Here is a 26,473-nt window from a genome sequence, read left to right as displayed (position 1 = left end):
CAGGAAGGTCCAAATTCCATTATCCTAATAATTAAGTACCTTTTTTATTCATAGAATTTAATAGAATTGTGCATAATATGAATTATTTGCAACAAAGCCATACTGAAAGTAATCTAACTGAATGTCTAAAGTCATAATGTTTAGTGATTATGTATGAAAACAATTTTTAAATTTATTTATCAGTAAAGTTAAAAAATTAATTTTAATTTATTTTTAGCACAAAGAAGTGATGTCATCATTCTTGAACATGGTCACTGTTAGACTCTGAGTCTTCCACACCCCACTTTGTTCTGAGTCATCCCCACTGCCCTACCAAGCAGGAGCCCCAAGGAAAGAAAGATCCATGCATTCTTGTACGGAAGTAGTTTTACCCTACATGATTTTGTCAAAGGCTTCTGTTGCTTCAGCATGTAATTGACACCAGCATTTTTGAGGCATGGAAAAGGCTTTAAGCTCTTGCTCTAATGCTCAGAAGATTCATGATATGAGCTACACCAAAACCACATGAGATGTAGTCTAGTTATTCAAGCACTTAGCTGCTAATAACCAAGTGGCTGCTGTGATTCCACTTGGATAGCCTAAATCTTCCAACTACTGTCCCTGCATCCATTTCATTTGGTGTTTGTTTTTCAGCTTCTTGCACTTTGGGGTTGAGAAAGATTCCTTTGGAATCCGAGAGAATATAAGCAAAATTGCTCTGCATGTTAATCCAGTTCTTAAAGTACATACTATGACATGAATGGCCACTGCAAAGGCAACAATAATTCTGGCACTGAATAATGGTATTTTTGATCTATTGTTTGCATCTTTTAAAAACAAAATGGAAAGATGAAAACCAGGTGCCTCTTCACATATATAGGTCATCTCTCGAGATCAAGACTCTGTTATGTTAAATTATGCCTAAAAGTGAGAGGAAATAGTGGTTATTCTCTTATTTGTGGATTAATGGAGGGTCGAGAGTCTTTAATAAATCTTGTAGTAGCTACTTTGTAGTGAAACAGTGCATGAGCCATGAATCCTAGCTTCTTCTTGGTTTTGCATCATTGTTTTTCACCAGTTTTGGGTAGATTGTTGGGCAAGTTTGAAACATTTTTATCATGAATAATTACTTTGTATAAATGGATGAGATTTTCCACCTATGGAGATATAAGAAAAGAGTTGTTTCCTTCCATATAAATATCTTCTTAGTGGCTTTTTAGGCAATTTAAGATACCTCACTTAACATCCAGTTAGCCATTTTGGATGTCCTACAGAATCTAAGACATTTGCACTGAGCAGGAAGAACTGACAAAATATTTGCAAGAATCTCTATGGCTGTTGCAGACACAAGTAGATCCTCGGATTCTTTTCAAAAATTTAATTAGCATGCTTTCTTCACCTGTCTTAGGAAGCTTTTATTCATTTCTCCTCTCTCTTTTCAACTCTTTCCTAATATGTAGTCATACCAGTTCTGCTTTCCTGACTGCAGAGTTGTAGCAGCTGTGGTGCAGAAAGGCATCTCAAATGAAAATTCTAATAGTGGCTTTAATAGTGTACAGTAAAAGGCTGTGATAAAAAAATGAAAATGCTTCACTTTGAACATCATCTCCAATCCAAACTTTGTTTCTTAAAATGTCTCAAGGTGCCTGTGTTTAGATGATTGAATTCTTTAATTCCTAGTTGCTCAGAGTGATTTTCTACTCTACACAGATAATTTAACTGGTTCCAAAAGTGATATAATTAACTTCGGTTACTGGATTTAAAAAATAACAAAATCAACAGCACTGAAGAAACGACCTGTTACAATGGTTTTCTAGCTCATAACTTAGAGGCTTGAGTGCTGATACTTTGTCTTCCCTAACCAGGAGTTACCTGCTCAGCCGTGGGTCAAGAGTATGTTCATTGTTTGGGTATTTTAGTAGCTTGCCTTTTACAAAACCAATCATGAGTATTAGATTGCTGTTGTTGAGGCTTTTTTAAGATGTGTGAATTGGTCAAATCTGTGAATTTTCATATAATCAATAAGAAGCACTTCTCTGATTAATGACTGGATTTCACCTACTCTTTGAAAAAATTTCTTTATCTATGCAAGCTTTCCTTTCTTCACCATATTAGGAAACAAGAATTTTGAATTTTTGCCTGATTTTTAACTCTTGGAAAAAAATTAAATGTACATTTAATAGTTCTGTAACTCTCTACCCATTGACAACACAAGGACTTAGTCTAGGAAATCTCTCTGTGAACTGTAATCCAGCTAATGTGCTTTGTTTTGTTTTTCATTACGCAGAAAAGATGTTTATTGCTTTTATAGAAAATTGTTAAGGAATTATTGCAAAAGAAAGTAATCTTGTTAGAGAGATGGATCACCCATTTTTCATCTCAAGTATCAGAATTCTTGATGTGATAGAGGCAGTGGGTTGTATGACAAAGGCTCGTTGGGATGCATTGTGAAACTTCTCTTTAACTTGGTGGTATATGAAATAAAATCCTGTTGAATTTTATATCAGTTAGGTGGTTTAAATTGGTTTGAAATTTCATAGTGGAAATCTATGGTAACAGTAAAACAATTTTTAAAAAATTAGTTTGTTATCATAGGCTGGTTTAGTTTTCACTTATAATCGGAAAGAAGCAAAGATTGAACTCCAGGAGGATTTTGCACAGATTATTGGCTGTCCTTAATAATAAAATGTACAAGGTGTAGCAGTGAACCAACATGAAGAAGGTACTTTGTTACACTAATGTTCATTGGGCAACTGTATGAACTGGAGAAACAAGATGTGTTTTCATGTTCTCTAGACAAGGAAACTAAAGCTTGCTTAAGGGTAAAACAGAAGACGTGACTACATAAAATTTATTTGAAAATTTGAATGAATTACAGTTTTTAAATGATCAGATCATTCTTTTGGAGGGGAGTGATGTTGGGGGGAATTAAGAAGTTATGTCTAATTCAATCTCCTTAGGGAGTCCCCAGGGTCAGCTTCAAAAATGTGCTTTAAAATCTTTGGGTTTTGATCATGTTATGTTTTATCTTCTTAGGAATGGCAAAATTCTATTCAGAAGAATGCAGGACTTGCATTTATTGAGCTCATCAATGAAGGAAGGTAATGAATTTTTAAGCTTTTGAACAAGTAGTCATTTTGCATTTATTCCATTGGGTGATAATACTTCCTCACCATCTGTTCCAAAAAGATTATGAAAAGGCCATGTTAATTAAGAGATTTATTGTATAGATACTTTATATAGTAAATATTTAATTTGTGTGCAAATTTTGAAAATTTTGTTTATTAACAGAAGGAAATAGAATTCCTTTGAACTCTATATAGGTTTAGGGTTATTTGAGAATTGAACCACCATTCTCCAGAGCAGCAAGGTTGTTTTACCCAGACAGTCCAGGGAGCACAATCTGTAAAACCATCTGGTGCTCCATCTGTTTTAGGAGCACAGCATTCATTTTACAGAGATATTTCTCTACACTATCATTTCTTGATTATTTTATCTAGAATTTCCGGTCCAATTTGAATCCTGTAAGCCACACATGACATTATGTTTATATAAGCTTCCTTGATTTTGAAATTTTTATGAGATTTTTTTATCAATCTTCAAATAATTTTAATTCTATGTGTTCTACTCTGTGTATTGTTTCTCAGTACTTCCAGCCAGGAAGCTGGGAAGCAAAATTAGACTCTTTGGCACTCTTCTGGAAGGAGAGTACCCAAGATAAAACCACTTATGCAATAGGTCTGATTTGTATTGGCCAACACATTAAATCCATCTGAATGTATACATTTTGTTATGTGCAGCTAAAAAAAGAGAAAATAGCAATATACCTGTTGAGATGTTGTCATTTCTTGTGATTTCTTTTTCTTAATAATATCTCATTACCAAAGTGAAGTATCAAGTCTTCTCTTTATTGCAGGATATTTTTTTGTCTAGCTGATATTTCAGTGGTTAAATCATGCATTTAATTGAAATGAAATTTAGAAAATGTCAGAGTATAGAAATATAGTAGCATGAGTGTCAAAATAAAAAAAAAAAAAAAAGGGGAATGTGTTATTGCCTAATATTTGACAATATTTGGCTGGTATAAATTTTTCTGGATTCCCTGTGCCCACTGAAGTTATAGTGCTATATAGCAATAGGAAATGTAAGTCCCTCATTGGAAATTCTTCTTGCTATGAAGTGCAAATATGAGTTTTGCACCATAATAGGGCTCACCTGAGTGGGTCATGTTCTGCATATCATACAAGAAACAGTATCTGGCAACAGACAAAATAATTATAGTAAGCTTATGTTCTTGGATAGTAATATTCAATGCCATTTGGACCTTTTTTTTTGTTTTCTCAGCCAGGATATTGAGGTCAGATATTAGTCCATGCTCACTATTGATAAAATCACTGTTCTGAAGAAATCCTACATCTGCATATTTTTAGCAGTCAGGTTTTAAGATACCAGTGAACCTTCTAATCTCTAACAATGACATTTCAAAAATAAGTAGCATTTAAGAACCACTCCTTTAATCCACTCATAGGAGTGTCTTCCCTTGGACACATGTTCCTCCCTATACTTTTCTCAGAAAGGTGTTTTAGGATAAGTGTGTGTGAGTCACTGGAATGTTCTAATTTTTTTTCAGCCCGTTTGTTTTTAATTTACCCTTTTGGGGACAAAGATAACAATCCTTTAACTGAAAATTGTTATAAATATTTATTCTGCTTAATAGCTAAACTTGTGAATGCAATTCATCAATCATAGCCAGAGAATGCAATTGTGCAGTTGTCAACAATTAACAGGACATAAACAGTTGATGAATGTGCAGCTGAATTAAAGTGCTCCCTAGGATAACCTGAAATTATAAACTGGATCATTTAAAGGAATCTAACAAAGGATCTTTATAATTAAAACAAAGCAGGGTTAATGGGATGTAAAATTGCATATAATCACTGTGCAATAATGATTGAATTTTAAATTATTAAAAGCAAAATGAAGACTAAGAATATTCTGAAGGACTTTCTGGGTAATATTTTGAGAGACCTGGAAAGTAAATCAAAAGTTTTGGGAAAGATTTGTCTTTGGAATGTGGATAAAAATATGTAGATGTAATGCAGAAGTCCACAGCATTAATATCTTCAGTTAGACATTTATTTTTTAATATATGGATGCTATAAGGTGATTTTTTTTAGTACCTAGGTCTTGGTTTTGGTTTTTTTTTTTAAATAATTTAAGTGCCTTTTGGATCTTAGAATGTATTAGAAATTTTCTTAAACAAATATTTCAGTTTAGGTGCAGTTTAAGCAATTATATCTATATTCCTGTTACTTTAACAAACTGCATTTTCATTTTAAATTGGTTGATTTACTGTGTTTCTGGGGTTTTTTGGTATGGATAATGTTTTTTAGGAAGATCTGAATAACATGTATTTTTGGAATTCAATATAGAAACACTGATACTTCTAAAAATAGGACTGTTGTAACAGCTTTTAGTGTTACAAGAGATCTGACTACAGATTTAAATTAATTCTTTCAAGGTATGTAATGCACCTGAAAGATTTAGTGACATCGTGGTTATGATCTTGAACTTTATGCTTCTATTTAATCAGTCTCCTGCTATGAGTGTGTGATGTTGAGGGTATCACACGTCAGGAGCTTCACTGACAGCTGCTTAATTAGGACTTCAGATTTACATTGGGCTGTACACATAAGCAGGCTTCATACTTTTAGAGCTGGGTGCATCTGCAATGTTGGCTGTGAAAGCAGACATGAAAAGATTTCTTTAGGAATGATATGTGAGGGAGGCTATGGCCCACATTTAAGTGGAGTAGTGATGGATGAAGTCAAAATAAAATGGCTGCTTGCTGACAAAAACAAGGGATAAAGGCACCCACCTCAAGTAAATATGCATACAAATGCATACATCTTGGGCAGCTAGGAGTAGAAATTATTCCACATGAAATCACAAAACTATGACATCATTGGAAGGAAGGAATAAGATTTGGAAAGAATGAATAAGATTTGGTGGGAAAGCATGCACTGCATGACACAAGTGCTGCAAAAGACAGTTTCCTTGGAAAAAGTAGCCAGAGAAAGCAAGGAGGGAGTGCTGCCTTCTCTGTGAAGAAGCAGTTCAGATTTTTGAAGTTCTTCAGTGGGATGGAAGATAGTCTGGTTGATAGCATGCAGGATAGGACAAGAGGAGAGTCCAGAGGAGAGTCATGGTGGTGTTACAGACCACTCAGAGTGAGAGAAAGGAAGAAGCATTCTCTAAACACCTTGAAGTATCTGTATCCCAAACCCTAGTTCTCCATGAGGGTCTTTAACCTTCCTGACAACCTCTGGAAGTGCTGGAAGATGGGATGCACATAGGGAAGACAGTTACTGAAGAGTGCTGGGAATGATGGGACGAGACAGCTAAAAGTGACACAACACAGGATCTGCTGTTTACCAGTAAGCAAGAGTTACTTTTGAATGTGATTAATTAATGGCACCTTTGGCTGTATTTGCCACAAAACAGTGATGCTCAAGGCCCTGAGGGAAGTGAGGCTTGAGAGTAGTAGAAATCAGATTCCATGAGTGCTAATTTTAGCCTATTCAGCAAACTGGTCAGTAGGATCCCATGGGAGGCAAATGTGTCCATCAAGGTAGCTCTAAAAGGTGTCAGACTTTTAAGTACAGCATTATACAAGTGCAGGAACAGGGAAAACTGTATATGTAGCAATAAAGTGGTTCAGCCAGCAAAAGAAATTACGGTAGAGCTCTGATGCAAAAAGAGAACACACAAGAGGTGGAACTAGAAGCTAGCTAGAAAGGAGGAATTTAGAAGCATGAGCATGTAAGGAATATTGTCAGGAAGGCCAGTAGTTGGAAATGAAACTTGGAAGAGATACTAAGGACAAGAGCTTCATTAGTAGGCTGACCAAGGGAAATGTCTTTTAGTTGAATAGGGTGGATGATATAGTCACAGATACAACTGAGATGTTCAATGCCTTATTTGCCTCAGTCTTCATTAAATTTTATCAAGGCTCTGTCTTTAGTGAAAGAGTTCAAGGAGGACATCTGCCAACAGTGGATAAGGTTTGAGTCAAGAATTCCTTGAGACAACTTGTCCCATACTAGCCCATGATACCTGATGGGGGTATATCTGATGGTTGTGAAAGTGTTTGCAAGGCTGATCATCAATCCAAGAAGTCAAGGTAATTGGGACAGGTTACAAGTGCCTGGAAAAAAGCACGTATTACACCCATCTTTAAAACAGTCCTCACAATCCAGGGAAAAGTTGTCATTTTTTCATATAACAAGTCCCTTTGAAACATTCAAAGCATTCAAGCAGCATTCTGGCTGCCTGAAAGATAAGTTAATTGGGAACAATCAACATGAATTTACAAAGAGCTAGATAATCCATGGCCAGCCTGTTTGCTTTCTATGATAAAAATGATAATCAGATTTGTGGTCACAGGAGTAACAGTGAACATCATTTATCTTGACACTGGAAAGGTCCCACAATACTCATGCATCAGTTAGAACTCTGCATTCTGAATGGATGGCCAGCAAAATAGATAAAAGACTTACTACTTAAACACAGGGTCCAAGATTTGTGGTTAATTGGTTGTATCTTTGCTTGGTGTTTTTGACAAGCAGAGTATCTCAGGGATCTGTCTTGCCTAAGAGATGGATTTTATAGGTAATAAACTGTTCATCTTTCAGACCTGAATTGCTGTCCTCATAATCCATTTTGTTTCCCTGTTATGCTTTCACAACACTGACCTCTTTAAAGAGATGATCTTTTTCCTTTCATATAAATATTTTCCTTTACTTTTTACACAATTTCTTCATTTTACATAGCAGTAATCTAATTCTAATATAAATTCAAGGCATTATAAACCTATATTTAATCTCAGATTTAAAATTGTAAACTTTTTGTAATTCCATCCCTGTACCTAAGTGTGCTTTCTGCCTTCATTAATGAAAATACATCTTTTAGCATACCCACCTACATGGACTTCTGAGCATACCTAAAATTCACAAGAAGACATTTCTTTTAAACTTTGTTTTGTTTAAATATTTTGAAAGAAATAACAGACTGTTTAAATAGTCTAGAAATCAGTGTTTCTTTAAATTTTGATGAATTGCTGATTCAGTCTTGGAAGGAGGCTCATAAAGACTTATATTATTTTCTTGTTATCTCAACTAAGATTGTGGGGTAACTGCATCAAATCTTCTTTTGGACATCATCTCTTGCAGTTTGGCAGTTCTGATATGTTTGGTTTGTGGTAAATTAGTTCACAGCTGTTATTCACTGTCTGCAATACGTAAACATTCAGGCATGTGTTAAAAGGTGTATCTATAGTCCCACTTGCATCTGCAGTTGGGTCTCTTAATAGCTCTCAAAGAACTGATTTAGTAGTAGGGTCCTAAATGGATACCGATCCTTGTTTCGGTTTTGATAATGATCTTGATTACAGGACAGAATGGGGACCTGATCTAAATCATACAAAAAGGCAAGAGATTGGGTCATCAGACCATATGGAGCTCAGGGCCACCAGAACAACTTGCAAAGGATTTTGGACTGATGTGCAAAATCCAATATATGCAAATGCAGTCAGAAAATAGCACTGGGGAAGCAGTAGCAGTTAGAAATGATAAATAAGAGCACATCCTCACCAAGTGTAATTTTTGGTTGGAAGAATCCTTTTTTAACTGTGTGTGGCTGTTTCATGGAAATTTATCCTAGATGTCATCTTACTTTAGTAGAGGATTCCTGTCATAGATACTTCTGTAAAAGTGGGCACTGAATGTCTGTATTTCTACTCCAGCTAAAGTGTCTTGTTTCCCTTGTTTAGATGTACTTTTTCATAATCTCATATTCCTTACTATAGCTGTCCTTGTCCTACCTCCAGACAAGTTGTTTGTCTTAGACAAAGTATGCACTGTTATGGTAACCATCTGTGCACTTGTGGGGTCAGCACACCCACAGTTCATAGATCTGTTAGAGGTTTTGAGGTATCTTTCCCTTTCTAGCATTGCCTGATCAGGCCATATCTCAGAGCAGAGGCCGATCCTGAGATGCAGACCATCTCAGTTGTGACTGCTGGTCATGGATGTTTGCTGAGTAGTCAATATTGCAAAGAGACAGATTCCTCTCAATTTAGAAAATTCTTCTGCAAAATGGCAAGTCTTTATGGGGAGTGGAACAGATTCTTTGTAGTCACTTCTGAGTTTCATTGAATCTGTTACAGCTTCTGTGACATTTCTGAAACAATTATGGTTACCCTCCATGAAATTTGTCATGTCAATGTGCTTATGTTGTAGTTGAATAGCCAGTGTTTGCATGCTATAATTTCAAACTTTTCTCTGTGGATTCTTCATCATCGCTGTCTTGCAAGAAATGAGACCTCTGTGTTAGACATTACTTTGCAAAGCTTATAGGAATTTACTTTCAAAGTATTCATAGCAGTACTGCATCTTGTGGAACTTCATACTCTAAAAGTTAGACTAGCTTATGAACTTTCCTGCTGCAGATACCAAGTGCAATGATAGGTTTCATTTCTTATGAATGCCATTAAGAGTAATAATTGTTAAAACAACTGTTTGATGAAAACATGGCACCTTTCCAGGCTGTGTTGTTTGGGTTTTGTTTTTTTTAAAAATAAAGCTATGGGCATATGATGAAAGTAAGTCAGAGAAACATCTGTTTCCCTGGACATGTGAATTGGCATAACTTCAGGAATGAATAGACCTTAGCTAAATTATAAAAAATGTTCATTGGGTAATCTATTTTGAAAATTGCTGTTTGGGAATGATCTGTTTTTTTAGTTTGTTTCAAATAAAGGAAAGACTGTGTAATGTAAGTTCAATCTTTTTTTCTAGCAGCATAAAATCTATGAGCACCTTCTCTCTGTGTGAGATTATTACTAGGAACAAATGACTGCAGGATAGCAAAGCCAGATTAGGATATTTAGTGAGATAAGAATTTTCATCCTTCAGTTCTAATAGGTGTACAAATAGCTCCCAATCCACATTTAGATGTGTTGCAAGCATTTTATGTTTTTTACAGGTTTCTAATACAGTTTGTGTATAGTCTTATCACCATCTCTATTTTCAAAACTCTAAAAATGTTCTCCCAGGCACTGGCTATTTATCTGAATGACTTCATGGAATGTGGATCTCCACAGTCCAGCCCTTTTAAACTCCATTATCTGTAAAACAGGGGCTTCTGATTGGTTCCACATACATTTTCACAACTTCCTTTAACCTGTAAGCACTCTGGAATTGTGAAGTAACTTTGTTGAGGGCAGAATTCTGTAAAGATAGATATATGGATTTAAAATAACTTCTTACCTACACCCAAACAATATTTACAAATAACTCATATTTACAAATAATCAAACCCTGAAACTTTCTCTCAGTCTAGTCTTGCTCATAAGTCTCAGATTCTTTAATTTTTAGGTTAAGGAGACCCCACCATTTATTCCTACAGATACTTAAGCCTTATCATGCTTATTATGAAGTACCAGTCTATTTTAATTACGGTTTTTTCCATCTCTTCAGCTGAAAAATCCACAGTTATCTGAACAGAAAATAGAAAACTTTTCTCTGTAGAAGGATTTGAGGCACAAGTGATTTCAGACTGCTTTGTTGGTGGATTCCCTACTTGAATTATTTTGATTCAGTCTAAAACTAAGTCAAAGTTATTTCCTAATAAAAGAACTTTAACTGAGATTTGTAAATTTGTGGGCATTAACGTAAATCAAGCTTGTCTGGTTGAAGAGAAGCCATGAGTTAGGTCATTTTTAATCTCTACCTTATGCATTAAGGATTGCCACCCAAAGAGGAGACAAGATTTTTTGCTTGTCATCAGTTCTAAGTTAAGATCAACTCATCTGGCAAGCACAGTTGTCTTCAATACTGGTAGAAGTTTCAGTGGTGCAACTGAAGAAATGGTCACACAGGATAAAGCCAAACATTTCATTGTCAAGGTCAATTTTTAACTTCTTTTACTTAAGGCTTTGTTTTTGGTGAATCATGAGTTCACCTGACCTCAGTAGCAGGTAAGGTTATGGAGCAGTTTGTAATGAGTGCTGTCACACAGCACTTACAGGATGGCCAGGGTATCAGACCCAGTCAGCATGGGTGTACAAAGGGTAGGTCTTGTCTGACCAACCTGGTCTCCTCTGACCAGGTGACACGCCTGGTGGATGCAGGAAAGGCTGTGGATGTTGTCTATTTAGACTTCAGCAAGGCCTTTGATACACAGAGCCCTCAGGGCTCTGTGCTGGGGCCAGTTCTGTTCAATATTTTTATAGACTATATGGATGAGGGCATTGAATCCTTCATTAGCAAATTAGCAGACGACACTAAGCTGGGAGCTTGTGTTGATCTATTGGAGGGAAGAAGGGCTCTGCAGAGAGACTTAGATCAGTTAGATAGATGGGCAGAGTCCAACAGCATGAAGTTTAATAAGTCTAAGTGCCAAATTCTATATTTTGGCCATAAAAATCCCCTACAACGTTACAAGCTGGGGACAGTATGGCTGGACAGTGCCCAGGCAGAAAGGAACCTGGGGGTGCTGACTGACAGCTGACTGAACATGAGCCAAAAATGTGCCTTGGTGGCCAAGAAGACCAATGACATCCTGGCCTGCATTAGGAATTGTGTGGCCAGCAGGAGCAGAGAGGTCATTCTTCCCCTGTTCTCGGCACTGGTGAGACCACATCTTGAGTACTGTGTCCAGTTCTGTCCCCTCAGTTTAGGAAGGATGTTGAGATGCTTGAACGTGTCCAGAGGAGAGCAACAAGGCTGGTGAAGGGCTTGGAACACAAGCCTTATGAGGAACATTTGAAGGAGCTGGGATTGTTTAGCCTGGAGAAAAGGAGGCTTAGAGGTGACCTTATAGCTCCTTACAGCTTCCTGAAGGGAGGCTGTAGACAGGTGGGGGTCAGTCTCTTCCACCGGGCAGCAGCTGACAGAATGAGAGGACACAGTCTCAAGCTACGTCAGGGAAGGAATAGGTTGGATGTTATGAAAAATATTTCACCGAAAGAATAATAAAGTACGGGAATGCTCTTCCCAGAGAGGTGGTGGAATCACCATCTCTGGATGTGTTTAAGAAAAGGCTGGACATGGCTCTTGGTGCTATAGTCTAGAATCTGAGTTGAGATGTTAGGACAAAGGTTGAACTCGATGATCTTAGAGGTCTCTTCCAACCTCATTATTCTGTGATTCTGATTAGTTTTTGGAAATGAGAATAAAAAGTACAGCAAGCCTATAGTGAAAATTTTCATACAAGTCTTTAACCCTTTGGAAGTACTACTTACGTAGAAATGTGTGTGACCAGGAGTTCTGATTCCACACTATCTCAACATTAACATAGCTACTAGGTCTGTTGAGGGTGGTGCTTGCTAAGACAGGATGAGGATTTACAAGGATGAATGAGAACAGTGGGTATAACTCAGTCACTGTGATAAGGAGATCTCACTAAAGAACATGGGGCTTTTTTTCTAAAAGAGAGTAAAAATTGGAAAGCTCTCAATTTTTTAATCACCCCTTTGTATAGAAAGTATACATGCATTTTTGTGACTCAAGGTCCTGCTCAGTGGGATTGGTCACTCCAGTACAGGATGATGGCAAGGGAAAGATACAGGGCATAGACTTTTCCCCATAAAGAGAATGCTCTGTAAAAAACTGTGGATGGGAAACCTAGTTGAGCAGATGACAGAAATATCAATCAGGATATACTGGGTGGATTTCAACCTTCATTAATATAAATGTAATGTGTAATGTACTATATAAATATTTTATAATGTAGCAGTACATGGAATTCATATTCTTGAAAATATATGCTAGAAAATATATGCATCTTTTGGAAGTATCTGAGGAGTAAAAGACCAGTCTACCACTGAAATTTTCTTGTGTGAAATCATAAACTGTAGGGCTAAGAAAAAGGGGAAAAAATTCTGTAATTGCATCAGAAAGGGTATTTCCATTGAAATAAGGCAGCATTAGTGTTACTATGTAAATAGTGACTAGAATTTGTCTACAACACCGGTGACAGTTTTGGACATGCTGTTGGAGAAAAGGCAAAGATCAAACTATGATATTAGTAAAATTCCTCTTACCAACTGCTTTGCCATACAAGAAAATTCAGAAATCTGATTTACTTAGCATAATAAATAGGAATACATAGAACATCAGAAGATCATCAGAAGGATGAAGTGTGTAAATCTAAGGGCAAGGTTTGTGTAAAATGAGACAGCAAAAACTGCTGAAGAATACATTTGGATTGGAGAGGAAAAGGGTGTTAAGCTTCAGAACATTCCAAAGATGTGTGGGAGGCAAGTACCTCAATCATATTTTCATATACTGAAAACAGATTTCATGAAGTAGATTTAATGAAAATGCCTTTCGTAAGCTAAAGGCAGGTTATAAAAGATTTTAAATTATGTAGCTGCCTGTTGAAATGGAGTGTATTTGTTTATCTAGAGGTCCTTGTTCTTTTCTCTTACTTGTAGTGTGTGAAGGGAGATTTTTTTTTTTCTATGTACTGGAAGCCTTTGATACTACTGAGTGTAAGATTTCTCCTGATTTGGGATTCTTTCTGAATAATTTCTTTTTTATTTCCTAAGAGAATCCAAAGGAAGTTGTAGGCAATTTTTCTCAATTTCTCAATTTTTGTCTAATCTTATGCCATGCATGTGATTGAATTATTCAGGATTTAGATAAATTGGTTAGTATTCAAAGGATGACAACATTATCATGCTTGTTCATCAAGTATAAACCATTAAGACAGTACACTTAGTAGTGCTGTGTCTGTATGGATCTGAGATTCAATCAGAGTTAGCTGGCTCTGATGTAACCAGTAAACAGTTTTGCCATCTTTTACTTAGTAGGAACATAGTTTGAGAATACATGGTAGCTTTCAGTTAAAAATAAAACCAATATCAAAAATTATTTTTAATAGAGATTTTAAAGTTCAGAAAGTAAGTTTCCTTTAATAAGTAGAGCAAGCACAGAAGCAGGTACCTTTGCAAAAACCTTTGTAAGGCATTGCTTCTGCAACTTTGTAGTTGCTGCCTCTCAGTGATGACACATTTAACTGCTTTAATTTATTCTGCTTCTGTTTTCAGCCCTGCATTCTTGCACTTGCAAATCAAAACATCCAGATTAAGGCTTCTTTTGTAGCCACTCAAGATTTTTAAATTACGGCCTGGATGTTCATCCTTCCTTTTTCCAAAGTCTGTCTTTCTGTCAAGTGATTTTAGGACCGGCATGATTATTAATGGTCTTCTAGATGGAAAAACATAGTTTACCTAGTCTTTGAAATTCTGCCTTAGGTGCATACAATACAGTATACAGAATCACAGTATATCCCTTATTAACTCACATTGATAGTATATTATTTTAATTGATAAAACACTTTTAAGAGGCTGTAGCCTCACTTTTGTGATAATCCTAATTTGTTAATGATCATACAAACAATTTTTCATCTTTTTCTTGAAGAAGTCACAATCATGGATAGGTATGTGAGAGTGCATGAAGCAATGGGCAAGACACAGTTGAAATAATACTGAGGTATCCAGGTTGCACAGGATTATGCCCAGATGGATTTTGAATTTCTCCAGGACAGGAGACTCCACAACCTCTCTGGGCACCTTTTTGCAGTGCTCTGTCACCCACAAAGTAAAGACATTTTTCCTCAGCTGGAGTTTCCTGTGATCCATTTTGTGCCCACTGCCCCTTGTCTTGTTACTGGGCAGCACAGAAGGATCTGTTCCCATCCTCTTGACATCCACTAATGTTCATTCCTAATCCATATCTGAGAGCAGTCCTACACTTACATTTTAACAATTTAAATCTGAACATGAAACAGTAATAAAATACTGAAACATATTTCCCAGCAGGGTAGATTAAAAAATAAGGCTAAATTTTGAAGACAGCAGCATAGGCAACTTTAGTCTTTCAGCTTGTGATTGGCAAAAAACTTTCTGCTTTACAAATAGCAAAAGGCTAGATATAATAAAAAGAGTTATTAAAAGCATGAATATCCACTGTGAAACCTTGATCCAAGTTTTTTTGTCTTCATCTCTAAAACAGAGATCTCCACATTTATAGCTTCCCTTGCCATGCACACATATTAAATATTAGCTCAGGGTTAGTGATTTCCTTCCTCCAGAGATGGTAGAACACACCAAAGGAGGCAAGAATAGAGTTCAGATCTTTCCATCTTACAGGTGTAAGGTCTAGTAATAATGGCTTTAATTTCTGATAATAATGAAATTTTTTTGTGGTGTTTCTAATACCAAACACCAACTTAGGGTTGGATTTGCTAAATATTTCAGACTCTTAATATAAGAAACTCTGAAATTCCTTCCCCTGATGCTGCAAGAAAGAAAATCCCAGACCATGTTCCATTTTCACAGAGAAAGAAACAGTTCTTGCTGATTCTAAACAGACCTGTCAGATCATTGTAGCCTGAAAGAGATTTCCTCCCTGCTGATAAAAAGAGCAGAGTAATTTTTAATATAATGGCCAGCCCTAGATGTGGAGACTATAGGGACAAGAAAGCAGTTGGTTCCATTCTTGCTGCCCAAAAACTTGTGAGCACTTTTTAACAATCATGTTGTTTATCTTGCAATTCTGTTATGCACCTCATGGTATTTTGTGATCTTTACAGAAGTCTTAATGTGGCTGCCTGATATCCTCAGTCTCAATCCACTCCTAATCTGTTTTTTTTCCTCCTTTTGGAGTACAATTTGTCTATTTCTGATACCTTGAAAACATGGAAAAGTGATGCACTTTTCACACTAGTGTTTGAAGAAATATGTGAGAGATATTGATATTATTTTGCAGTTTTAATAGAATTTTAAATCTTCAGTAATGATTTTTTAAGACTGAAATTAGAATACCTCTATTTAATGTTTTTAATGGTGAAAATAAGAGTTTAAGCAATTTTATAGACTATTTAAATGACAGTGCAGTATTCATATTGAGACTGCTGTTAAAAACATACTCAAAATATATGCTTCCTTAGAGAACTTTTGCCTTAAATAATAAATAGAAAACTTTTTATTACATTTAATGTGATTTCTTTGTTCTTTCACAATGCAGAAATATTTTTTTTTAATTTCAACTAATTTGAAAATTTAATTACAGGAGTTTCACGGAGTTTTTTTCCATTGCGAGTAAATCTGCTGAGTTTATTTGAAGTACATCAAATAAAAAGGCTGATTCTGTTTTTTCTTATTTTAGATTATTGTGTCATGCAATGAAAGACCATATAGTGCGTGTTGCCAATGAAGCAGAATTTATTTTAAACCGACAAAGAGCTGAGGATGTCCACAAGCATGCTGAGTTTGAGGTAAGCCTGAGAGTTGGTGCATTTCTGGTTCTGTTTTCACTCAGTTGACACCTAGACTGTAGCTCCATGCAATAAAGATTTTATTTTATTTTTTCTTCCAAGGAAGAAATTTACATTGAAAGCATTTCAAAACTGGTTTTTAAAAGCTTTGGTAAATGTCAAGCAGAAGGAATGGGTTTAATTTCTCATCTTTTCACTGGAATTCATAAAAGCATTTACAGCTTGAAGAAATGCCTTAATCAGAATGTCTAATCTGGTAGACCAGATATGGTAGATCCTTTGTTTCACAAAGAACTTTTCTGATTTATTGGAAATAGTAATGCAAATTACCTTATTAAATATTATTTTATTATTATTATTTACAGCAGTATCTATGAGTTCAGTAAAAAAGCAAAGCATTTATACCCTTAAGGTACATCACAAAAAATAAGAAATAAATGTTTTGCTGAACAGATGTAGTATTTTCAGGTCATTTTCTTCAACCATTTTGAATTATGGAGCATTTTAGAACACTTCTTATATAGTGAAATACAATATTGCATATCTTTCTTGGTAGTTAGTAATCATTAACTATTGACAGTAAGATTCAGTATTGGAAGATATAGGAGAGCAGCTAACTCCTATAACTCTTAAATGTCTATAATTCTTACTCTGGAAAGGAGTCAACACTCAGTTGCTTTTTTATCAATGAATGGTACAATATACATTTTAAAAGTGATCTAAATTTTAAATCCCTTGCTTTTAAAATGTCTTCAGTTTAATAGGTTTTCTATTCTTTATACAGGATTGATTTTGTTTCTATTAAAAAAAATGTGAAAGTAATGGAGTAAATTAAAAACTCTATTTTTGATGTGACTTTATCAAATATGAGTTTGCATTTTTATGGTGTTTCATACATCTCATCACTGTTTTTTATCATTTCCAAACCTGCCTTATGGTTTGCATACATTTGTGTAGATATAGATACATATGTGCAGTTGTATATTTTTCACATATTTTGCTGCTCAGGTGACTTAGCATTAGGTTTGAGATAGACACACTTAGTATTGATGCTAATAAATAGCTATATCAATTTATTAATCTGTCAGAAAATGTCAACAAGCTCCTGGTGGCTAGAAATAGGATCCAGTCATCTTAGTTTTGATGAGGTTTTTATCTCCTTGAAACAGCTCTCTTAAATGTGCACTTTGATGTACTAGTTTTTGTGCTCCTTGACCTAGCTGAGAACTGTGAGACACAGAGATATCTGTTGTCATTTTGAATACACATAACCTTTACTTCATTTTGTCAGGGCAGAGAGCCCTGACATGTATGTAATTGTCATATGGGATTGCAACAACTTTATTACCAAGCTTATACTGGATATTTTGAACGTAGATAAAATTGCATTTACAATTAAGTGTATGTCAGAGTGAAGTTTCATATTGCCTCAACAATAAATAACATTTGATATCTATCAGAGCATCATGCAGTAACCTAAGATGACAATGGAAGATTGAGTTATCTGTTTTTTGAAGAATACATTGAGGTATAAGATCTGTCAGAACTCTAGACAAAATGAGAATATTCAATTAACTTCCAGCTTCTGTTAGCAAATAGGATTTAGAATATTAACTAAATTCCCTAAAGGAGTAGCTTCAAGACTGTCTTATTGTCTGGTAAAGAAACTAACACATTTTTCATATATGAAAATTCTCATTACATTTGTCGTTGGAAAAGACTGAAGTTCATGTGTTAGGCGAGTAAATTTAAATCTGAAAACCATAAAAGAAAATTGTAAAATGTAGACTGTTTTAATGTGAAATTCGCAAGTATTTAAATAAGGTGATGATTAAAGTCTGAAAGAATGCTTTATATATTGTCTTTAATGATGGGGGGAATATAACTGAATATTTTATTATTCATCCTGCTTGAAAGCAGTAGGGACAAAGAGGTTTCTGGTAGTTTTCTTCTACATGATTGTATATCTGTCATTTTGTTTTAATAAACTGTATAGGTATACATTCTGGGGTTTAGTACATGTTAATCATTGCTCTCATCTAGAGAAGTGAATGACTATTTTATTTTATTTCTGCCCTTTAAACTTTAATTGAATCATTATGGGTGAAATTATTTGTTCCAAGCTGCACCTAGTTGCCATCTCTTGCATATAAGCCATGGATCAGCATCTAAATTTTATTCTGTGACTCCAGTTGCAGTCACAGCCCTGAAAATTTCTCCCAGAATGGGTATTTCACAGTTAACTTTCATTTTGTTAACCTTTGTAATTGTTCAGGAAGAAAAATGAAAATTTAATTTTACTGTCCAATGAGCTGGTGAAATATTAACCTCATTACTAAGGCAGATCATTGTACTAATTGGTGCCTCCCTGTACAAGAAGATAAATTGGAAAATGAATTAACCCTTTATGAATTACTGTAACCATTGTTCTTTCCCAGATAGATGTCTGTAAACACAATAGAAGGACTACTGTTCAAATCTTACTGAATGTTAATGTGATCTGTACTAAAAAGGTAGCATGCAGAAATATTAAGAATAAAATATAAAGTATGAGGTTAACTTATTTTTAATTGCTCTTTTGAATACTAGAAAATTGGTTTCTATTCAGCACTATTGCAGCACTGTGTTAGCTAAATGTTCTGAAATGGTGCACAAAAACTTAAGTGCAAAAAATGTGTCATAAAAGATATTTTTAAAATTAGCTATTCAGAAAATATTTTAGCCTTTTTAATGTATACCTAGAAAATTATACTTTTAGTGGATTTATTTTGATTACTCTGGCTTTAGACAGAGTACTCTTTCTTTAGACATTTTGAAAGAATTTTTATGAGGAGGAGAAATTGAGTTTTAATTTAGCATGATTTTGAGTAAAGAAATGGGAAAATATTCTCTTTATACATAAAGAAAGGATTTATCAAAACAAAAATACACTATAGAATTCTAGCAGTTTAGAAACAAATTCACATGGAGGTCAAGGACAATATTTTTTTAGCAGTAGTTTTCTCTTAAAAGACACATGGAAATATTAGATCTTTTTCAGTTTAAAAGATGAGTAGTTTTTTTATCCATTAGAGTTTTTTAGAATTTGTAATATGTTATCATAATTTTGCATGTTGTGGTATGAAATAGAAAATGTACTCCTTATTTTTTAGTTTAGCATCAGTAGTATTAAAATAATAATTTTTTTTTTAATTTTAGATGTTAATATAATTTAAAAATCAAGACCAGTGTACATCATTTTTTCTTGTATATTATCCTGTGTATGTTAGAGGTGTATTTTTTAGCTGAGAACACATGAAATATTTACAAAAGAAAGGCTAACTTTTAGGGCATCTCCATGGCCACACATATAGACACACCCAGATGTATGACTTAATGTTTTTAATTGCAATGCTGATGTCTTTGCCCTTGGTATTTCAATTTTTACACCTTCTGAGTGCTCTTTCATGGATAATATACAGTAGTAGAATATTTAAATTGAATGGTGTCATGATTTAGAAATAATACTACAGAATAATTCAGTGTCCTCACCTAGACTCTCCTAGACTAGATACTGTTTGATTGCTTCCCCACCCCTTCCATGGTGGTGTTGAGACCTGGAGTCTCAGGAGGTGAAAATCAGGAGTTATAAACAATTTACTGGAAACAGCAATGAGATAAGAAGGGTAACAGTGACAATATTAATAACAAAAGGTATAAGACAAATGGTTTACACGGTAAGTAAAACAATACTGGACATTTTTGCCTGTCACACTTTCTCCCAGACCAGAGTCTCCCTTACTCCTGCCCCTGGCAAGTGCATGAGATGGTATCAAATAGCACCAGGGTTTGGACATGCTTCCATCCCAGCTACTGTAAAAAATCAACCCTGTCCTGAAGGAAACTAGGACAAATGGCATGTCCTGTTTTTCTGAAAAGCATTTGAATGAGTTCTCTTCACACTCAGAGGTTTAACAAGTAGTAATTTCAGGGGGCTCGTGAGCAGCCTGTCTTTAACGAGGGTGTTCTTTCATTGCCAGTCGCAGTGTGCTCAGTACGCTGCTGACCGGCGGGAGGAGGAGAAGATGTGCGATCACCTCATCAGCGCCGCCAAGCACCGCGACCATGTCACTGCCAACCAGCTCAAGCAGAAGATACTCAACATCCTGACTAACAAACACGGTGCCTGGGGAGCTGTTTCTCACAGGTAAGCTGCAAATGCACAAAGTGTGAGGTTTTAAATGCTGCTTGCAAAGTTTGAGAAGCAGGCATTGTATAACTGAAAAATTATTTGACTAGGGATTCGAATGTATTTATATGTAGCATATGCAAAGCTGAATACAGTGCAGCTCAGTTAAGTGGGTAATCAAAAAATAATTTTAAAACTATCTAAAATCTATCATTTCATCTGCATGTAACTGATACAGTATTGGAGGGTTTTATTCAGAGCTGTATTGAGTACTGGTTTTAAAAGTTCATTCTATCCAACATAGCAGTGAAATTAAATGGTTTCATACATCATGCCAAAAAGAAGAGCCTTGCTCTTCTGAATCACAAAAATAGCCAGTGGCTAAAGTGCTGACCCTCATGTGGAAGACTTGAGCTGAAATTGCTCCTTTCCCTCATTCAGAGCAAGGTCTTGAACCTGGGTCTGTCATGTGAGTGCCCTGTCTGTGAAAGTGGAGTCTGCCAAGCCTCTCTCTTGTTTATGCACTCTAGCCCCAAATACTTGATTATTTATTCAGAGTAAAACAACTCAAACAAAAGAAATCAAGGAAGTCCTGCTCCCTGATAATCAAAATTTTACAGCTTGATTTTCTGTTTAAATCCCTAGTTGTCTCCTCTGAATCACACTGAGAACAGAAAGCTCAATTTTAAAATAAATAATAAACCATTTCAGGAAAAGTAGTTGAGAAGGATAATACAAAACCTTTTTTTCTAGATAAATATTCTTCAAGAAAATATACTTTCATTTATGTTGACTACACAGTTAGGTTTTAAGCCTTTAGAAAAGTTGTCAAGTATTGCATTTGACATGTCAGCAATAAGGTTTAATAAACAGCACATACACTGTTCATATTTTGTAATTCTATCTAGTTGTTTCTTGCATTTATACCATATTTAAAACAAGGATTAAATTTTCCATGTTCATTATCCATGTTTCTTCTAAAGAAATTATTCTCTCCTGGATGATGATGGAGATGTATTTCTTTTTTAAGATGGTAGAAATTGTGGAAATTCAGTCTTACAGAATCTCTGTTGTCTAACATCAGAGAGATTCTGGTGGAAATTAAAAAAATAACAGGTAGAAAATACTCATATGGTTAATTCAAGACAGGCGTAGTCCATAAGGGATGTTCATCTTCTCTCTAGTTGAGGCTTAAAGCTGTGTGTATGGAGACTTGAACATGCTGAAAATAAATGCAATTTTCACTCCTTTTAATGTCTTTGAATAATGAATAACAATTTTTCAATAATGTTGTTGCTCAACTTTGTGAATGGCTGCAGACACCTTGCAGACTTAAATCAGTTCCTGATGACTACCTTTTCCAGGAAACCATGTCTTCTTAGGGCCAAATAACTTTTATCTTATAGATTGTTGGTGGCTTCCTGAATGGCAACAGTCCATTGTTGCAGCTTTTTTTCTCTTGAGTCCATGATAGTTTCTGATGGACCATAAAGTAACTTGACACCTGTGACAAACCTATGAAATTTCTTAAACTGAACAAAAGAAATACTTATTTTATCCCTCTAATGCAATTTGTCCAGTGTTGTCTGCTTCTCAATTATAGGCAGAGTTGCTTGCAGTGCTAGGTGCAGCTTTTGTCTTGGGTCTGTTTTAGCCACAGGCAGTGCCTTAACCTGGAGAAGGGGGGCATGGTGACAGTACAGGGTCTCCACTTGGGGTGCCCCAATTGCAGGAGCCAGCTGGGAAATGACCTTGCACTGCAGGTTTGGCTGTGTGTGCTGTGGTAGCTTTGTGATCCAGCACACAAGTGCACCTTCTGTCATGGGACTAGTGGACCGTGAATGGGAAGGACTGGGATGGCAGCAGGGAGAGGGAGATGCCCTGTGGAAAAGCCTCTGAGCCTTGTTAGGGACCAACATCACTCTGTGGACAGGTCTGAAAGGCTTTAAGGGCAGAAAATGGAGAGAGGGGTCTCATTAAACTCCTTAGCCACAGAATGCATAAACTGTTGTTAATTAGATACTCCAATACTTTTTATATGATGGAAAGCAAGATAGCTTCCGAAACCATACACACCTCTGGTCTTGGCTGGCACAAAACACCTCAAGTCTCTGTTTTTAGCTCCTGATGAGGAGTTACAGTATTAGCAGTCTCTTTATAAGCTCATGCTTCTCCATGCCATGAGAGATACAGCCTGCCTGGAATACAGTTACTTTAAAAGCACACAATAAACATATAATCATTCTAGACCTCTAAACTTCTGTAGTGATTTTTAAATTTTCACCGGGGAAAGGGTTCCCAGTTCTGAAAACACACTGCTGGTCTCCTATTCAACTTGAGAGCTGGAGATCCTTCATTAAACTGGTGAATTTAGGGAGATCCTATTCTGGCTCAGATGGGGCAGGGTAAGAGACAGGCCGTCATTTCTGCACAATAAATTCTTGGATAATAGCAATGCCTGTTGACATCCAAAATGGATAAGATAGGTAGGAAAATATTTGGGCAGACATGAGTGCAATTCTTCAAAGCTTCGGTTCTCTATCTGCACAGTGGCAGCTCCCAATTTGATGTTAGTTGCAGCATAAAGTACAAATATGCACAGAATCATAGGGTCATTTCAATTGAAAGGGATCTCTAAGATCATTGCATCCAGCTATTAACCTAATACTGCCCAATCCACCAATAAATGATGTCCCTAAATGCCACATCCACATGTCTTTTAAACAACCCTAGGGATGGTGATTCAACCACCTCCCTGGACAATTTGTTTCACAATGTTTCACAACCTTTTTGATTAATTTTTTTCCCAATATCCTACTAAACCTCTTCTGGTCTAACTTGAGGCCATGTGCTCTTGTCCTGTCGTGTCCTGCATGTTTTTGTTTATCTTTTCTCAAGATAAACACTTGTCAAGTTCTTTAACACGGATGCACACATTACTAAATTCTGTGGTTTCATTTAATCAGATATGACCCAACTGTAGAGAAAATTTTTCCTTGTGTTTTCAGTTCAACACAATGACCTTCTAAGCCTCCCCAGCTTTTGTGTCTTTGTGTATTGTCTTTGAAGAAAGCAGCAACCAGCATTTACTATTTAATCTGTAGGTGCCACAAAGCCTCCTCTTTGTTCATTAAGCAACAGAGTCTATTAAGAACCACAGAAGGTTAGTACTGGGAGAAAAAGCAAGAGGCCTGATGTTTTGATGTAGTCTACATTCTATAGTATTTGTAAATTTTAAATATATTATCATAAAATATTCCCAAAATGTCTGAGGAAACAAGAATGAAGTTGAATGGTAGGTGCCAACAAAATACCGTATGAGACTTTGAATTCTAAGTTAGGTGATAGTTATATATAAATAGCTTTAATAAAAAATATATTAAATTAATAGATGACTTGCATTTCAATTAGTTTCCTAATTAGCTATTAATTTATGAAGGTGAAATTGATTATAGGCTAGTCTTCCACAACTTGAATAAATGCCTACAAACAGAGTAACGCTGTATGACAAATTTCTGTCTGTATGTTAATCAATCAGTGAATGGTCTGAGAATCTCTTTACTCTTTCTTCTCCTTCTAACTGAAATGGTAAATGACAGTTTGAAAGAAAAACTTTCATTTTTATTGCTTGTCAATGTTAGCTTCTTTCCTCCTTCCCAAATGTTTTCCCTTTATATCTTAAAGTGAAACCCAAAGTTCTTTTTCTCAGTTTCTAACAAGTGTGAGCATCAAATTCTCTATAACAAATGAAAATTTACTGAATCATCTTATTTTCATTTACATATCTCAGACAAAACATAATGTATTTCAAAATAAGTCCCATTAGTTTGTTTTAAATCCTGTTTGTGCCCTTCAATAAGACTAATTCTGTTTCCTGCATTTGGGCAATTTGATACTTTTAGGTATCTTTGTAAATAGTTGACCCAAAACATAATTGTTTTTTTTTCCTTTTTTAATTTCATCATTATACCAAAATAAAAATTTTGCAGGTTTTTCCCACTCAGATAAGAAATTGATGAGCTGGTTATTTCCTTGATGCATTGTCACTTGTTCAGAGGGAATCTGCAACATCAGGAAAAATCAAACAGGGTGTTTCATAGCTTAGCGTTCCAAGCTTCTTTAAGCTAGCACTTACCCTCAGCTTTTTTCAGGGTTATAGTTTTCATGTCACAACATATGCTTCCTTCTGCCTTCTCTGTCAGCTTCATATGGTGCTTCTCTTCCTCCCCGTCTGTGTCTCACCCCATACACATCTTTCTAAAAAAAAAGAGAAAAAGTTTTGTGAAACTTGTCTGTACGCACAGTTCAAATTCTTTATCAACCATATGCACTCCTGTGTTTTGGCCAATAAGCTGTTGCTGTCTTACTTCAGCTTCTTGGTTTTATCAGATACCTCAACTTTTCTAAAACTTTTATTCAAGAATACTGAATATATATATTTCTACCTTACAGTTTGTATGGGCTTAAAGCAATTTTTATCTAACAAAAAGAGTTCAGAGTTCCAATTAATGTTCTGAAGCTAAATATGAAATACATGTCATAGATATTTTCACATGATCAGCTTTGCTATTCACAGGAGGACTACTATAATGAGAAAAATGACATTTAAAAATGAGACTTGGTTCTCTTGCTTTCTGTGATTTAATGAAAGAGGTTCCACCTACATTAAAGCATCTGTACCAAATAGCAAGTATACAAGGGCTTCTTCTGTTCAAATCCATCTTTGGTTAAACTAGACACCCATAACAAATTAATCATTCATGGTGGAGAGCAGAGCTGTCAAACTCATTCTGTGGTGAAGACCAAATTCGTCTGGGGAGACAGGATGGAAATAAAAAGTTTCTTGCCAGACAGCTAGTTTTGTCTCTCTGCAGTGTGTGCTTCTGAAGAGATTGGGTTCTGCTGGGGGCCAGAGGGATGAGAACAGAAAGAGAACTCCCTTTCCCAAGCCTATGGGAGTTGGCAGTTAACTGAGTTGATTCTGGAAAAATGCTGTTTCTAAGCCAAATGTTTCCAGTTTATAGCAAGTGAGACCAGATCACAGGAATTTAGTAAGTTGTTTCCCTTACAGCCATCCTTTGGCATTCTTTGACTGACTCTCTATACTAGCTGCTTTCTTAAGAAATTCACAGAAGCACAGAACCTATTCTAACCCTCACTGCAAATCAGATTGATCTGGTTTAGCTATTCATTCATTTCTGGCTCATTTTTACTGCTAGGCATAAATTAAAAAGAGAGCTTTAGATCAGTGGAAAAGATGTAGAACCAAATCCTGTCTACTGGATCTAGAACTGTGTTTGACATGCCCTTTCTTAGAGGGCTCTTAAGGTTCTGCATTTTTTCCACAAACTCTGTAAGAATTGTGAATTTTCTGTTATTGGTGGATTTTGTTGTTGTTGGTGTTTTGATTTTTTTTTTTTTTTTTGGACAGAATAGATTCTTCAGAATTAATCTAATGGAACTGCACACTTTTTAGCTTGTGTATTAGCTATCCTATTGCAAGTTCCAAATATTTAGTTCTGAGATGATTTCATCACAACAAAACATTAAGAAAATGCTTTCCTGCCTTCTATTGTTTTTACTTTACCACAGTCTTTGGGCGACCTTCAGATCAATGTGTCCATAATATGTTTTTAGTCCAGTATTAGTTGTCCATTTATAGCAGGATTTAAACATGAGCAAGATGATTTTGTTAATCTGATCACTCTGTTTTAGTATTTTACATTTCAATCCACTTTTTAACTTTCTTACTATGCTTCCAACTGCGTGGCTGCTCCACCCATGGCATACCCTCTCTTCCTCCCTCCCTGACTGCTTACCACTGTGGTGGAAGACAGACTATTTGAAGGAGCTCTTGCTAGTGGAGCTGAGAATTTTGACAAGCATGGTGGAAAAAGGGGGGTGGAAGAACTCTATATCCTTTTCTAATAATAGGTGTAGGCTAATATTTACAGTATAGAGATATCTGCCAAGAAAGGAGCA

General features: G+C 35.7%; 1 protein-coding gene across 8 annotated transcripts in view; it reads left to right on the top strand.

The window, feature by feature from the left end:
• Nucleotides 1–26,473, top strand: part of NBEA (neurobeachin) — a 451,247-nt gene that overhangs the window by 216,415 nt on the left and 208,359 nt on the right. For all 8 annotated transcript variants that reach the window (XM_079333484.1, XM_079333487.1, XM_079333486.1 and 5 more), the window contains 3 exons: nucleotides 3,016–3,080; nucleotides 16,215–16,323; nucleotides 20,343–20,509. In XM_079333484.1, the coding sequence (XP_079189610.1) occupies nucleotides 3,016–3,080; nucleotides 16,215–16,323; nucleotides 20,343–20,509 (341 nt within the window). The remainder of the gene's footprint in view (nucleotides 1–3,015; nucleotides 3,081–16,214; nucleotides 16,324–20,342; nucleotides 20,510–26,473) is intronic.

The sequence above is a fragment of the Erithacus rubecula genome, assembly GCF_903797595.1.
Source record: "Erithacus rubecula genome assembly, chromosome: 1".
Classification (NCBI taxonomy): domain Eukaryota; kingdom Metazoa; phylum Chordata; class Aves; order Passeriformes; family Muscicapidae; genus Erithacus; species Erithacus rubecula.
The sequence above is the reverse complement of the archived record's forward strand: the minus strand, read 5'-3'. Positions and strand labels throughout refer to the sequence as shown.